Source organism: Eucalyptus grandis, chromosome 8 (assembly GCF_016545825.1).
Source record: "Eucalyptus grandis isolate ANBG69807.140 chromosome 8, ASM1654582v1, whole genome shotgun sequence".
NCBI classification, from domain to species: Eukaryota; Viridiplantae; Streptophyta; class Magnoliopsida; order Myrtales; family Myrtaceae; genus Eucalyptus; species Eucalyptus grandis.
The window spans coordinates 19,311,667-19,323,775 of NC_052619.1; the positions used below are offsets into that span (position 1 = coordinate 19,311,667).

Below are 12,109 nucleotides of genomic sequence, written 5' to 3' on the forward strand. Positions count from 1 at the left end.
TTCAACAAATTTACTTGAAGAATGTAAAGGCAATGGATTGGCGTATCAAGAGCAACTTGTATTAGACTCTACGAAAGTGAACAAGATTTTTGAGGACTGTCAAAGTAGTGGAACAATATTAAGACATCTATTCGAGAAACTTAGAGAATATCACTTCTCTCTGTGGATGAACTCGTGGAAATACTCAAATCCTATGAAGAAGAACGTCTAAGCGATGAAGACACCAGGGGTATGCAAACAATGGCTTTAAAATCTAATATTGACTCGATGATTTAGATTCGGACGATGACGGTAAAGACAACGAGGAAATTGTGCTCATGGTGAAAAAGCTTCAAAGAATGCCCAAAAAAGGAAGGAAGTTCAAAGGAAAGAGACTCTTCAAATTTATTACAATTGTGTCAATTCAGTCTTAAACCTTTTGCAATTGTGCAAATTCAATCCATTCAGTCAATTTTGGCTAGCGGGGCGATGTAGAAAATTTTAAATAAATTTTTTTTTTTTTTCATTTTCATTTTTCTTTTCATTTTCCTTTTCTCTTTCTCTTCTTCCTTCTTTTTCCTTTTTTTCCCTACGGTGGCTAACGAGGCTTTTGTGAGGGTCCTGACCCTTGCCCAGCCTGGCCTAGATCTAGGCGAGGTTAGCTGCGAGCAAATGGGTCCTCGCTAGTTGCGAGCGAGGCCACCTTCACTTGCTACGAGGTCATGGCAAGGCTGGCCTTGCCCAGATCTAGGCGAAGCCACCTCGCTCGCGGCCCTCGCCCAATGGCTTACAAGCCTTGTCGGCCACCATAGGAAACGAAGGAAAAGGAAGGAAGAAGTGAAAGAGAAAGAGAAAACGAAAAAACAAAAAATATTATTAAAAATTGTCCATGTCAGATCCGACTAGCTAAAATTAGCCAGATGAATTGAATTGACACAATTATAAAAGATTTAGGACTGAACTGGAAAAATCACAATAAACACGCTTGTCTCATGTTCCAGTGGATCAACTTCAAAATCGATTCGCATTGCTGATCCAACCACCAGACACGTAGTCCTCTTTCCGTGATCTGAGGGATTCCAATGGCGTGTGCAACCTATGAATGATCTTAATAAGGGTTTCGGTCACGACCTCGTTCCGTTCAGTTGCCTGTGGCCGCGGGAGTCCGGGCGAGCACGCGATGGAGCGTCGTTCATCGGTTGTCACGGTCGTGCACGGAGACGACCGAACAGAACTGGAATGGGGGCCGCGAGTGCATCATGCCCAGCGGGCTTTCGCGGCCTCCTTAGTACTTCCGGGCTCTTCCTAATTTATGAAATTCATTTTGGTACTGTTCAGTCAGTAGCGGGAATCTGTCGGGAAGCCGCTTCTGCTTCATCCTTCCCACTCCCTTGCCCTCCTTCCCCCTATTTATACCTTTCACTGCATCAAACAACGACGGCAATTGCGACAACACCAACTCTAATGAAATTATTGTCACATGAACATGTCCTCTCATCTCTTCCTCTCTCTATCCGCTCTCTCTCCTGCAATATGTTGCTCTTCCTCCAGTCTCGCTCCAGGTTCCACCACCAAGCTTTTCCATCTTCTGGGTAAGTCAGTCGTCGTCGTCCTCCTCCTCCTCCTCCTCCTCTCGTGTGTGAGGAGTCAACTTGTGGGCGCCATGTATGCTTTTGATGAGCCATCCCTTTTGCAGATCAGCTTTAGTTTTCGCCTTCCCATGCGTAAAAGAATAGGCATCTTTCTTCATCAACTCTCATCTTCTTCTTTTTCGAATTAATTCATCCGTCTCATAAATCTGAGAGAGAGAGAGATAGAGAGCTAGCTCATATGTGAGAGATGTATTTCTAGGAGGTTCGGTGAATGTCTCAATAAAGAGCAAAATGACAGAGAAAGTTTTACTAGCAAGGATGGATGCACATGTGCAAAACCCAAAAACCTAAATTGATAAATGGAAGGAGAACATATGAATATAAAAAGTATATACAACTCATTGTCAAGCGATGTACAATAACATCGAGTGTTCTTTTACTTTTAACACATGTCATTAAGCGTTCTTTTACTTTTAATGATGATACCATTAAGCGCTCGTTTACTTTTAACACGTCATCAACTGTTCTTTTACATTTCTTTTTTTTTTAATATTAATGTCAAATTCCTTCTATGCAAAGCTAAATAAATACAAACAAATGAGGGGAATGACCAACACATCCCCACCAACTACTAATCAATCGAAAGTTGAAAAACGTTGCAGGAGTTTGGCCTTTTGTAAACAACGACAAGCGACTTCACCTCAATATTCGCCCCAGTTGCAACTCCACATGGGAACCTCTAGAAGGTACACTCCTCATGCCCACCTCATTTGATTTCTTTTCCTTCTAACTAATTAACAACATCAATATACCATAGTGTAAAGAAAATGACAATCAAATGATAACATCTGTAATAAAAGCATAAAGTTTGTGAGACCTCTCCGGGCTTGACATGGGACGTCGCGCGCAGAAATTGACGTGCCTATTATGAAGTGGCAAGAGATTGGGGAGGATGACCTAGGAGTTGAAGGGGTCAAGGTAATATTTTGCTCTTGCCATTTTGCACAACTAGAATTACTTCAGTCAATTTTGATGTAAATTTGGAAGAAAACAACTGCGATTGGTCGTTCTGACATAACACATACATTAACTTAGACGTTGAGGCGATATCATGCATCAATCCAGACATAATATTTCTAATAACCTTATTAAAAAAAAAATTAGCATGATCAAATACTCAACATCTGTCATTGTGTTGTATGATATTTACCGCATGATCTTTCTCTCCTCGCGAAGGTTGCTTCTCCATCGAGTGAGATCGGGGAACGAGTCAAAGCAATCAAGTTGATGTTTTGGTCGATGAGTGACGGAAAAATAAGTACGTCGGCCTACGACACAGCTTGGGTTGCTCTTGTAGAGGATGTCGGCGGGAACGGTAACCCTCAGTTCCCGGAAGCTCTTCAATGGATCGCAAACAATCAGCATCCCGACGGTTCTTGGGGTGACGATCTCCTCTTCTGTCCCCATGATCGGATCCTCAACACCTTGGCTTGTGTCGTAGCTCTAAAGTACTGGAAGATCCATCCTGATAAATGCGATAAAGGTGTGCCTAACCATATTCCTTCCATATCATGAACTTTTCATTTACAACCAAAGGAAAAGGAAAATCTCCATCGCTGTTTATGCATTTGAAATCCATAAATGGTTACTTACATGGGGCTGTGAGAAATTTCCCTTTTCTAGAAGAAAAAAAGTATATTTCCTCAAAGTTGTTGACTTGTAATTTTGGACAACTTGCATCGACAGAAACAACTGTTCTCATCTCGGGATATATTATTATTATTAACTTTCAATCTCGTGATTTCAACAGGAATGTCATTCTTCAAAGACAACATATCTAAACTCGCAGAGGAGAAGCCCGAACACATGCCCATTGGGTTCGAAGTTACTTTTCCTTCGCTTATCGAGACTGCTTGGAAATTGGAGATCGAGATATGTGACGACTCTCCAGTCTTTCGAGAGATATACGCGAACAGGAATACGAAGCTCAACAAGTAAGAAATTTAATGCAAAAATTATGGAGCTCAAAGCTTCTAGTAGTGATAATTGTCTTTAGCTTATTTATTCCCCTCAAAGCAAGATCGCCCATTTCGGGTTTGCTTTAGTAAATGTTGGAGGTAATAATAATGCTGTGCTCTGGTTGTGATCCCCCCCCGGGGGCCGGGAAAAAAAACAAAAACAAAAACAAAGGATACCAAGTGACCTATTGCACCAAGTGCCCACAAGTCTCCTCCACAGCTTGGAAGGAATGAAGGAATTGAAGTGGGAAAAGCTACTAAAATTGAAGAACGCAGATGGGTCATTCTTGTTCTCTCCCTCCGCAACTGCATTTGCATTCTTGCAAACCAGGGATTTGAATTGCTTGAATTATTTAAGCAGAACTGTCCAAAGATTCCATGGAGGAGGTAGTCAACTTTTTCAATTAATTGCAGTTTCCTTTATATTTCTAAAGTTGATTAATTATTCTCATTGATTCGCCAATAAGACTGTTAAGAAGTAGTACCAACACCATTTTGTTTTGTGAAATTATCTATCATTAGAGGTAAGCGGTTTGGAGTTCCGTTTAAATATCATTTGAAATCTGAAATCTACCTATTGGAACATATTTCATAATTTCTTGAACCTAAAACCTACCTCACATCCTCAAGAACTTAAAACCTATCCTACATATTTAAGAACCTTAAACCTATCCTATTATAGGTTTTAGGGTTGGTTTTAGCGTCTGATCAGGTTCTAACTATACTCTTAATTATATAATTGTAGTGAATCATTATTACTAATGAATACCATTTGTTATAATTCATGAATCACAATTTATACTTAGACACATGAAAATTATGAAATATTAACAAAGTAAAAATCTTAGTTATAGATATGGCTGGACATTAAAGCTTAAACCAATGGTTTTAGATTAGATACTCATAATTGGATGTCATGGAATGCCGCATGATCGCACAAAGACACAAAATAAGAAAAACATGATCACGTAAAGATATAAAATAAGAAAAACACAAAAATTTGTTCTAGATTGCTACCCATCGATTAGGTTCCCTTAATTTTGGAACCTGAAATTTATCCTACATTTTCTAGAACCAGGAATTGGGCCGATTCTTATAGATCCAGTTCTCGGTTCTACTCTAAAACCATACTCACCCCTACCAATCATTATCAGTAGCTAACTTTTTGGTTAGGAGGTGATCATATGAGGTAATGATTGATGTATTAATTAAAAAAGCTCAAATATATATATATATATATATATATATATATATATATTAAAATAAAAAAAAGGTCACTTGATGCATGTCATCCACAAGTCTTAATTAATAATAAAAAAAGTCGCTAATTTTAACTTATCTTCCCTAACGTAACACTTGATGAGCTCTTTGAAGTTGTTGATGTCACTAATTATCAACTTTAGAAAGTGACTTTTCCTTTTTATTCTTTTCTTTCTCTAAACTTCGTTTAGTTCCAAATGTGTATCCGGTTGACTTGTTCGAGCATCTGTGGGCCGTTGACCGCTTGCAGCGACTTGGAGTCTCTAGGTACTTCAAGGAAGAGATCAAAGAATGCATGAGCTACGTTTATAGGTAAGAAAAAGATTTTAAAAAAAAATGCTAGACTACTTGTGCAACTCGTACCGTGCTTGGAATAACCTTTTACTCCTGAGTATCTGCTTATAACTCATTTCATACTCGAATCAAATACGATGAAACACATATCTAAAATGCAAGTTACATTCTTTTCAAGTCATGTCAAACTATTTCATGCTCCACTGTGGAGGAAAAGCCAAAAAGTATACATGTCATAAGCCGAAAAGGAGAAGTATTTGAAATATTAATTGAAATTGGTAGTTTTTGAGCATTCGAGACATGGCTAAGCATAAGAAGCGAATGCTGAATTTAATTATTGAAGCTTTTGTCACACTTCCAAAATCTATACATCCAGCCACAAATTCTCGGGTTAATTATGTCAAATTCAGATAGCAAATTTACGTAACGAAACCGAGTTCAATCTATAAGACAAATATTGTATCAGATATTGGAGTGATAAAGGGATCAGCTGGGCAAGAAATTCGAATGTGGCTGATATTGATGATACTTCCATGGGATTCAAGCTCTTGAGACTCCATGGCTATGAAGTGTCTGCTGGTACTTGTCAGCTCCTTCTTCGTTTCTTTTCTTTTTCTTGTATCAATAGTTGGCGGAAATAATTATGTTTATACTACATTCGGTGTCGTTAGAGGTGTTTGAAAACTTTAAGAGCGGGAACGAGTTCTTCAGCTTCATGGGGCAGTTAATAGAGCCAGTCACCGGAATGTTGAATCTGTATAAGGCCTCTGAATTGATCTTCCCGGGAGAGAAAATCCTTAAGGATGCGAACAGACATGCGGCGAAGTTTCTGAGACGGAAACAAGAAGCTAACGAGCTATTCGATAAGTGGATCATAACCAAGGACTTACCCGGCGAGGTATGGACATTACTCTTTGAATTTTGTCGGGCTATCTTATGTGCTTAGTTCGATTTACGGGATTCTATTTTCATTACTTTGACGTGCAATTACTAACCGTTATATTAACTCCATTTCTGAGATACTAGACGTGTGTCAACCATTACCCACTACGCTAGCTTCTCATCTCGGACGGAATGACGGTACAATTGGCATGCAAATTACTATGTGTCTAGGTTCACTAGAGAGAACTCTATTTCGCCATGAAATTGCGAAAATCCGTGGCTTTAATTAACTTAAAAGCCCCAAACTAACTTTATCATCTTGCCACAATCTATTTTCTTTCATTTGATATTAAAGGAAATAATTAAATAGATTTTTCTGAAAATAGTTAAGTAGATTATTCTTCTATAGGTGGGATACGCTCTTGATGTTCCTTGGTATGCAAACTTACCTCGCGTGGAGTCGAGATTTTACATAGACCAGTGTGGCGGCCAAAACGACGTTTGATTGGCAAGACTCTCTACAGGTTCTTCTCTCTGTTGTTATCTTTCTTTCTTGTTGCCCTTTTTAGTTATAATAATAATTTCCACTTATTTGGAAAATGAAATAAAGAAAAAAAAAGAATAGTCAACCCTTAACCCACCAATTTCACTTCACGCTCTCACGTCATTTCCATTCTTTCCTTTCTTCTTATCTTCAGAAGGCTCTCATGTCCTTGTTGTCTTGGAGGGATGGTGTCGTATTTGCATTTTAATTTCACATTTAAGAAAATCACTAGCTTTTATACAAATTATAGACGCACACATATTATTATCCTAGTACCACTCGTAAAGTTAACCTTTTTTTTTTTTTTTTTTTTCAAAGTGAAGGTGAAACAAAATAATTTTTTTATTCTGAATGCAGGCACTTTTTATTTATTAATCTCAGGACCCTCAGAACCTGATAAGCCCGTGGTTGCTTTGTCATTTGAATTCATAATATTTATACATCATTTTGATAGGAAAGTTGTTAGAATATTTAAACATTAAATCACACATTTATTTGACATTTTAAATTTTTAGAAGAAATAGCAGTGGTTCTATAAAATCATTCAAAAGTAAGTGCTCAAATTTGATTTTTATCGTTGATATGGAATTCAGATAATTTCTTTTGTGGTCCTTATAATACTCAAGCTCAAAATTTGGGGTTTATCAACCTAAATAGAGGCAAGCAGAATTAGGCACGTACTTATATTTTCCAAAAAATGGTTAGAGGTACAATTGCCTTTTTCTTGGACTATCAGTAAAATTTACATGATATTGTGAACCTCTATTAAACCTTGAAAAGGGACGACAAGTGACCTCACACAGAAAGACACAAACACATCTAACAAAATTTGCTTATTCTTTCTATATCCAATGGCAGGATGGAGTACGTTGACAACGATGTCTATCTCGAGCTTGCCAAGCTGGATTACAACAATTGCCAAGCTTTGCACCTCTCAGAATGGGACAATTTTCAGGGGTAATTTCACCATAATTAAAGGGTGAAAAAATATAGTAATTGAATTTGCTAATTGAGATCTGCAATTTATAGGTGGTACTGCGAGAGCAAACTCGTCGACTTTGGGATAAGTGGGAAGACTCTTCTCTATTCTTACTTTACGGCGGCAGCAAGCATTTACGAACCGGAAAGGGCGGGAGAGAGACTTGCATGGGCCAAAGCGAGAGTGTTGGTGGATGCAATCGCCTCGTACTTGGAGGGAGAGGGAGCCACTCGTGAGCAAAGAGGAGCCTTTGTTCGCGCGTTTCAGCAGTTCTCCAGGAAACAGAAGCACACAAGCGGAAGGTAAAATCGCTTGGATTATCGTCATTTTCTTTTCCCCGTTAAGGGATTATGAAGATTACCTTTCTTATGTCGAAAAAGAATATTGCAGGAGCTCCATTTTGGATGAGAGAGGAGAAGGGCTCATTGCAGCTCTGCTCGGAACCGTAGACCAGCTCTCATTGGAAGTCTTGGAGGCCCGCGGTAAAGACATTAGCCATCCTCTACGTGCTGCGGTAAGACCTATATAATCCACTAATGAAATTGAATATAGTAGCTAAAATATAAATCCGCATAATGATCTTTGGTTAGACAAAGAGAAAAAAAGAGTTATGATCTATCACTCTAATTACAATAGTTCGTTTCTATGTTTGTATGCACAATGAGCTTCAAGTTTAATTCACACAAATTGTTTGGGAAGTATGTTAGTAGGTGTTTTCTGAATACCATCTTTAAAATTAGAACAACAGCTTATCTTTCAAATCCAATCCACACACACACACACACACACACACACACACACACACATATATATATGCATCTTAAATGTACGAGTCAATTCATATTCACTAATTTACCAATTAATGAGATATAAATTCCTAATTTCGTGGTCCTTTTTTTTTTTTGTGGGAATATTCATAACAATCAATTATGTAGTGGGAAAAGTGGCTGGTGGGATATGGAGAGGAAGGAGATAAGTACAAAGGAGTGGTCGAACTCCTCGTGCAGATGATAGCTCTCGGCGCTTGCAACAGTCTTCTCTCGGACGACCTCTCGTCTCATCCTGAATGCCACCGTCTCTGCAATCTCACCAGCACGATCTGCCGTCAGTTGGCTCATCACCAAACCCAAAAGGTACGTAAAAACGAGAACGACCAGATAGAAATGGCCATGCAAGAGCTGGCGCAACTGGTGCTCCAGAATTCAACTCGGGGGCTCAATAGAGACGTGAAGGACGCGTTCTTTGCTGTCACGAGGAGCTTCTACTACACTGCCCATTGCGATACCGGGACAATCAATTCCCACATTGCCAAAGTGCTCTTCGAGAGAGTGAACTAAAACTCCGTAACATAAACTTTTATAGCAAATAATGCAGGTTGATGTATAAAATTGGTACACTCGATGGCATGATGGATTATAATCAGGCATTTAAATAGGTGCATCGTACTCAACTTTTGATAATAGTATGTCCTATTAATTAGGGAACCAATTTATCTGATAACGCACTAAAACAAGTGGTTTGGACACACTAATTTCCAACCAGTGCACATATTTAAACTGAATGGATTAGAAGAAATGGGAATGAAGATCTTGGAATTGAATGGAAATTACTGTTAGAACCACATTATCCTTCAACACGCTGGAATAAGATGAACTTTATTCATAATGTGATTATGTTGAGGTGCACCTGTTATTTGCTGTTAAAATATATAAATATTAAATTATGCTTTCATATAATAGCTTAAGTTTATAGAATAATCAATAGTGATCCTACCAAATTTCACATGATATTAGAGCAGCAGGTTCTTAATTCAATATTTCCAAGGCCCCTATTTTTCTCCTCAATTACTTATTTCCACGCTTTAAGTTAAGGCCAAAGTCTAGCTTATGTGTGAGAGGGAGCATTATAATATTTAAATTTTAAACCACGCTTTATCTAATAACTTTAACTTTTAAATAGTTGGTAGAGATCTCACCAAATCTCACACATGGTTGTGCTAGAGATTCTTCATATCAAAGATTTGGTGTGGTGTCGTTAATGTTGTTCGAAAACATCCCTATGATATTTTGATGATTACCAAACTGTAAACTGTCGCTAAGTTTTAACATTTGCCATGACAACTGCAAATGTTTAAATTAGTTATACAACATTAATGATCTTGCTTATTAGCATAGATGAGAAACTAATCATTGATAGTCTGAGTGTAAAGACAAATCAAGATGGTGTTCTTGATAGTCTTTGGTACTGATAAGTATAGAAGATTCATTCATCTTATTCTCTTGTATCATTCAGTTAGTATCGTCATTGAAGATAGTCAGCTTGGTCACTCACAATCAACACCAATGATAGTGTGCATATAATAATGATGGTGATGTGTTAGGTTTGATGATAGTGAAATGCCCTATAGTTACAAGGCCCCAGAGTTATTGCTCTCCTTAAGAAGTTTAGCCTTAAATTTAAAATTCTCAAGTAAGGGGAGACTATATGCATATAAAACCCCTTGAACTCGCCAACCACGGGCGAACTTGCTTCTTGCCAAATTGGTGAGCTCAAGTTGGCCACTCGCTAGATTGGTGAGCGCGAGTTGGCCACTCACCAAATTGGTGAGCACGAGCCTCTGGTTTGCCGGAATCTGGCAAGCCTCAAGCTCACCTTTGACCTATTGATAGCCGTCATCGTGGCCAACAACCGACCGGAGAAGGAGGAGGAAAGAAAAAGTAAAAAGAAAAAGTTAGAAAGAAAATTAATAAATCAAAAGTTCAATTTTTAAAAAATAAAATAAAATAAAAAATTATTAAAAGGAGTACACAAAGAGAAATCAAATCAAAATTTCCATACCAAATGGTAGAAAAATTTTCTAGTTTGTTTTTTAAGTTTCAAGCGAACATTGGAAAATATTATCATTTTCCTAAAAATGGTTTCTTGGAAAACATTTTTCATTTTTAAGAAATGTAACATTTTTTAGGAAACGAGCGAAGCTTTAGTGGATACACTTGTTAGGTTCAGAAGAAATTTTCATTTGTTATTCATGATTTTCTAGGAAGATAATTGTCCAAAAAGTTCTAAACATATTATATGACAACCAATTCAAGCCTAAACTTTCCAGTTGTACTAATTTAATCATAAACATTTGAATGATTTACCAATTTAATCATAAAACCTTGCAATTTTGTTAATTTAATCCTAAAATTTTTGAAAATTTTCCAATTTAGTCCTAAACCATATTAGTTGGATAATTGGCCGTAAAGTCTATATGGACAAATTTTTGAAAGGTTTAGGACTAAATTGATAATTTATCAAAAGATTTGAGATTAAATTGGCAAATCATCAAAAAGTTAAACTAAATTGGTACAATTTAAAGATTTATAATTGAATTGAATGTCAAAAAATAAGTTTTGAATTTTTTAGACAATTTTTGAAGGACTTAGTGAGAAGCAAAAGATCAAAATGCAAACCATAAATGGAGGAGTTCACGAGTTGTTGAGTTGGTGTCTTAGGGTAGAGTTAAAATGCTTATTTAGACTATGTTTGGTTGTCCGGATTTCTAATTAGAATAAACTTAGATAGATGTAATATGAAATCTATGGATTTGGTTATATTCTATCAACTATTTGGTGACTGCAATAATAAAGTTAAATATATTCACATTATATCATATACATTATTTGATATGAACAGTATATTAGTATATAAATGAATAAAATTTTTACAAATGAAGATGGTAAATATCTCTTATGACACTCTTGCCTAATTTATTTTTATTTTCTTAATTTAATTTATTTTCCTCTTTTTAAATTAGTTTATTTTTATTTCTTTATTCCCTTTCCATCATTCTCTAATAAAATTCTATTTATAGTAAACTATACTAATATACCAAAATACTAAAAAAAATATATAAATATCTTTATATATATTAATTTTATATTATAAAATGAATTAGATTCAAATATATAAATTAATTAATTAACTAATTTTTTATTTTTATTTTGAATTTCTTATATTAGAATTCAAATATTAATTATATTGAAATATAATTTTAATTGTGTTAATTTAACAAGTTTGTTATTTGAGAAAAATAATTTTTTTATTTTTGGTGTTAAAAATCTTATCCACCTTTATCCTACCTTTCCTCGAGAATAATTTTATCATATATCTATATCTTCCTTATATACGATTTTATCTTGTCTTGAGTAAGCACTAAATACAAGATATGACTTATCATGATTGCCAAACGCAATCTTATTGTTCATCATTTCAAGAGTTCTATAATTAGGTTCTACTTTGGGCCTATATGTTGTTACGAGGCCCCATAGTTATTGCTCTCCTTAAGAAGTTCAGCCTTAAATTTAAAATTCTCAAGTAAGGGGAGACTAAATGCGTATAAAACTTATTAAAATTATGCATTTCGGAGATAATATTTTAACATCACCTTTCATGTGCAGATGGATTGAGAAAGCACAGAATTCGGGAACATGGAGCCACAGATGCGAAATAAACCTAGGGGAGACTTGACTGTAATACCGTATTAAAAATTCCAACTAAGAAGTTTAAGTAACAATTC

General features: G+C 36.3%; 1 protein-coding gene across 1 annotated transcript; it reads left to right on the forward strand.

The window, feature by feature from the left end:
- The first annotated feature begins 1,408 nt into the window (after positions 1 to 1,408).
- LOC120286860 ((-)-kolavenyl diphosphate synthase TPS28, chloroplastic-like) lies at positions 1,409 to 8,980 on the forward strand. The gene is given in 15 exon segments (XM_039299434.1): positions 1,409 to 1,571; positions 2,234 to 2,317; positions 2,482 to 2,549; positions 2,808 to 3,114; positions 3,382 to 3,565; positions 3,762 to 3,976; positions 5,041 to 5,161; positions 5,610 to 5,722; positions 5,815 to 6,041; positions 6,435 to 6,525; positions 6,528 to 6,549; positions 7,428 to 7,526; positions 7,599 to 7,850; positions 7,939 to 8,062; positions 8,484 to 8,980. Coding segments are annotated over 15 exon segments (2,421 nt in total). The 5' UTR covers positions 1,409 to 1,459; the 3' UTR covers positions 8,886 to 8,980.
- Positions 8,981 to 12,109: the final 3,129 nt, after the last annotated feature.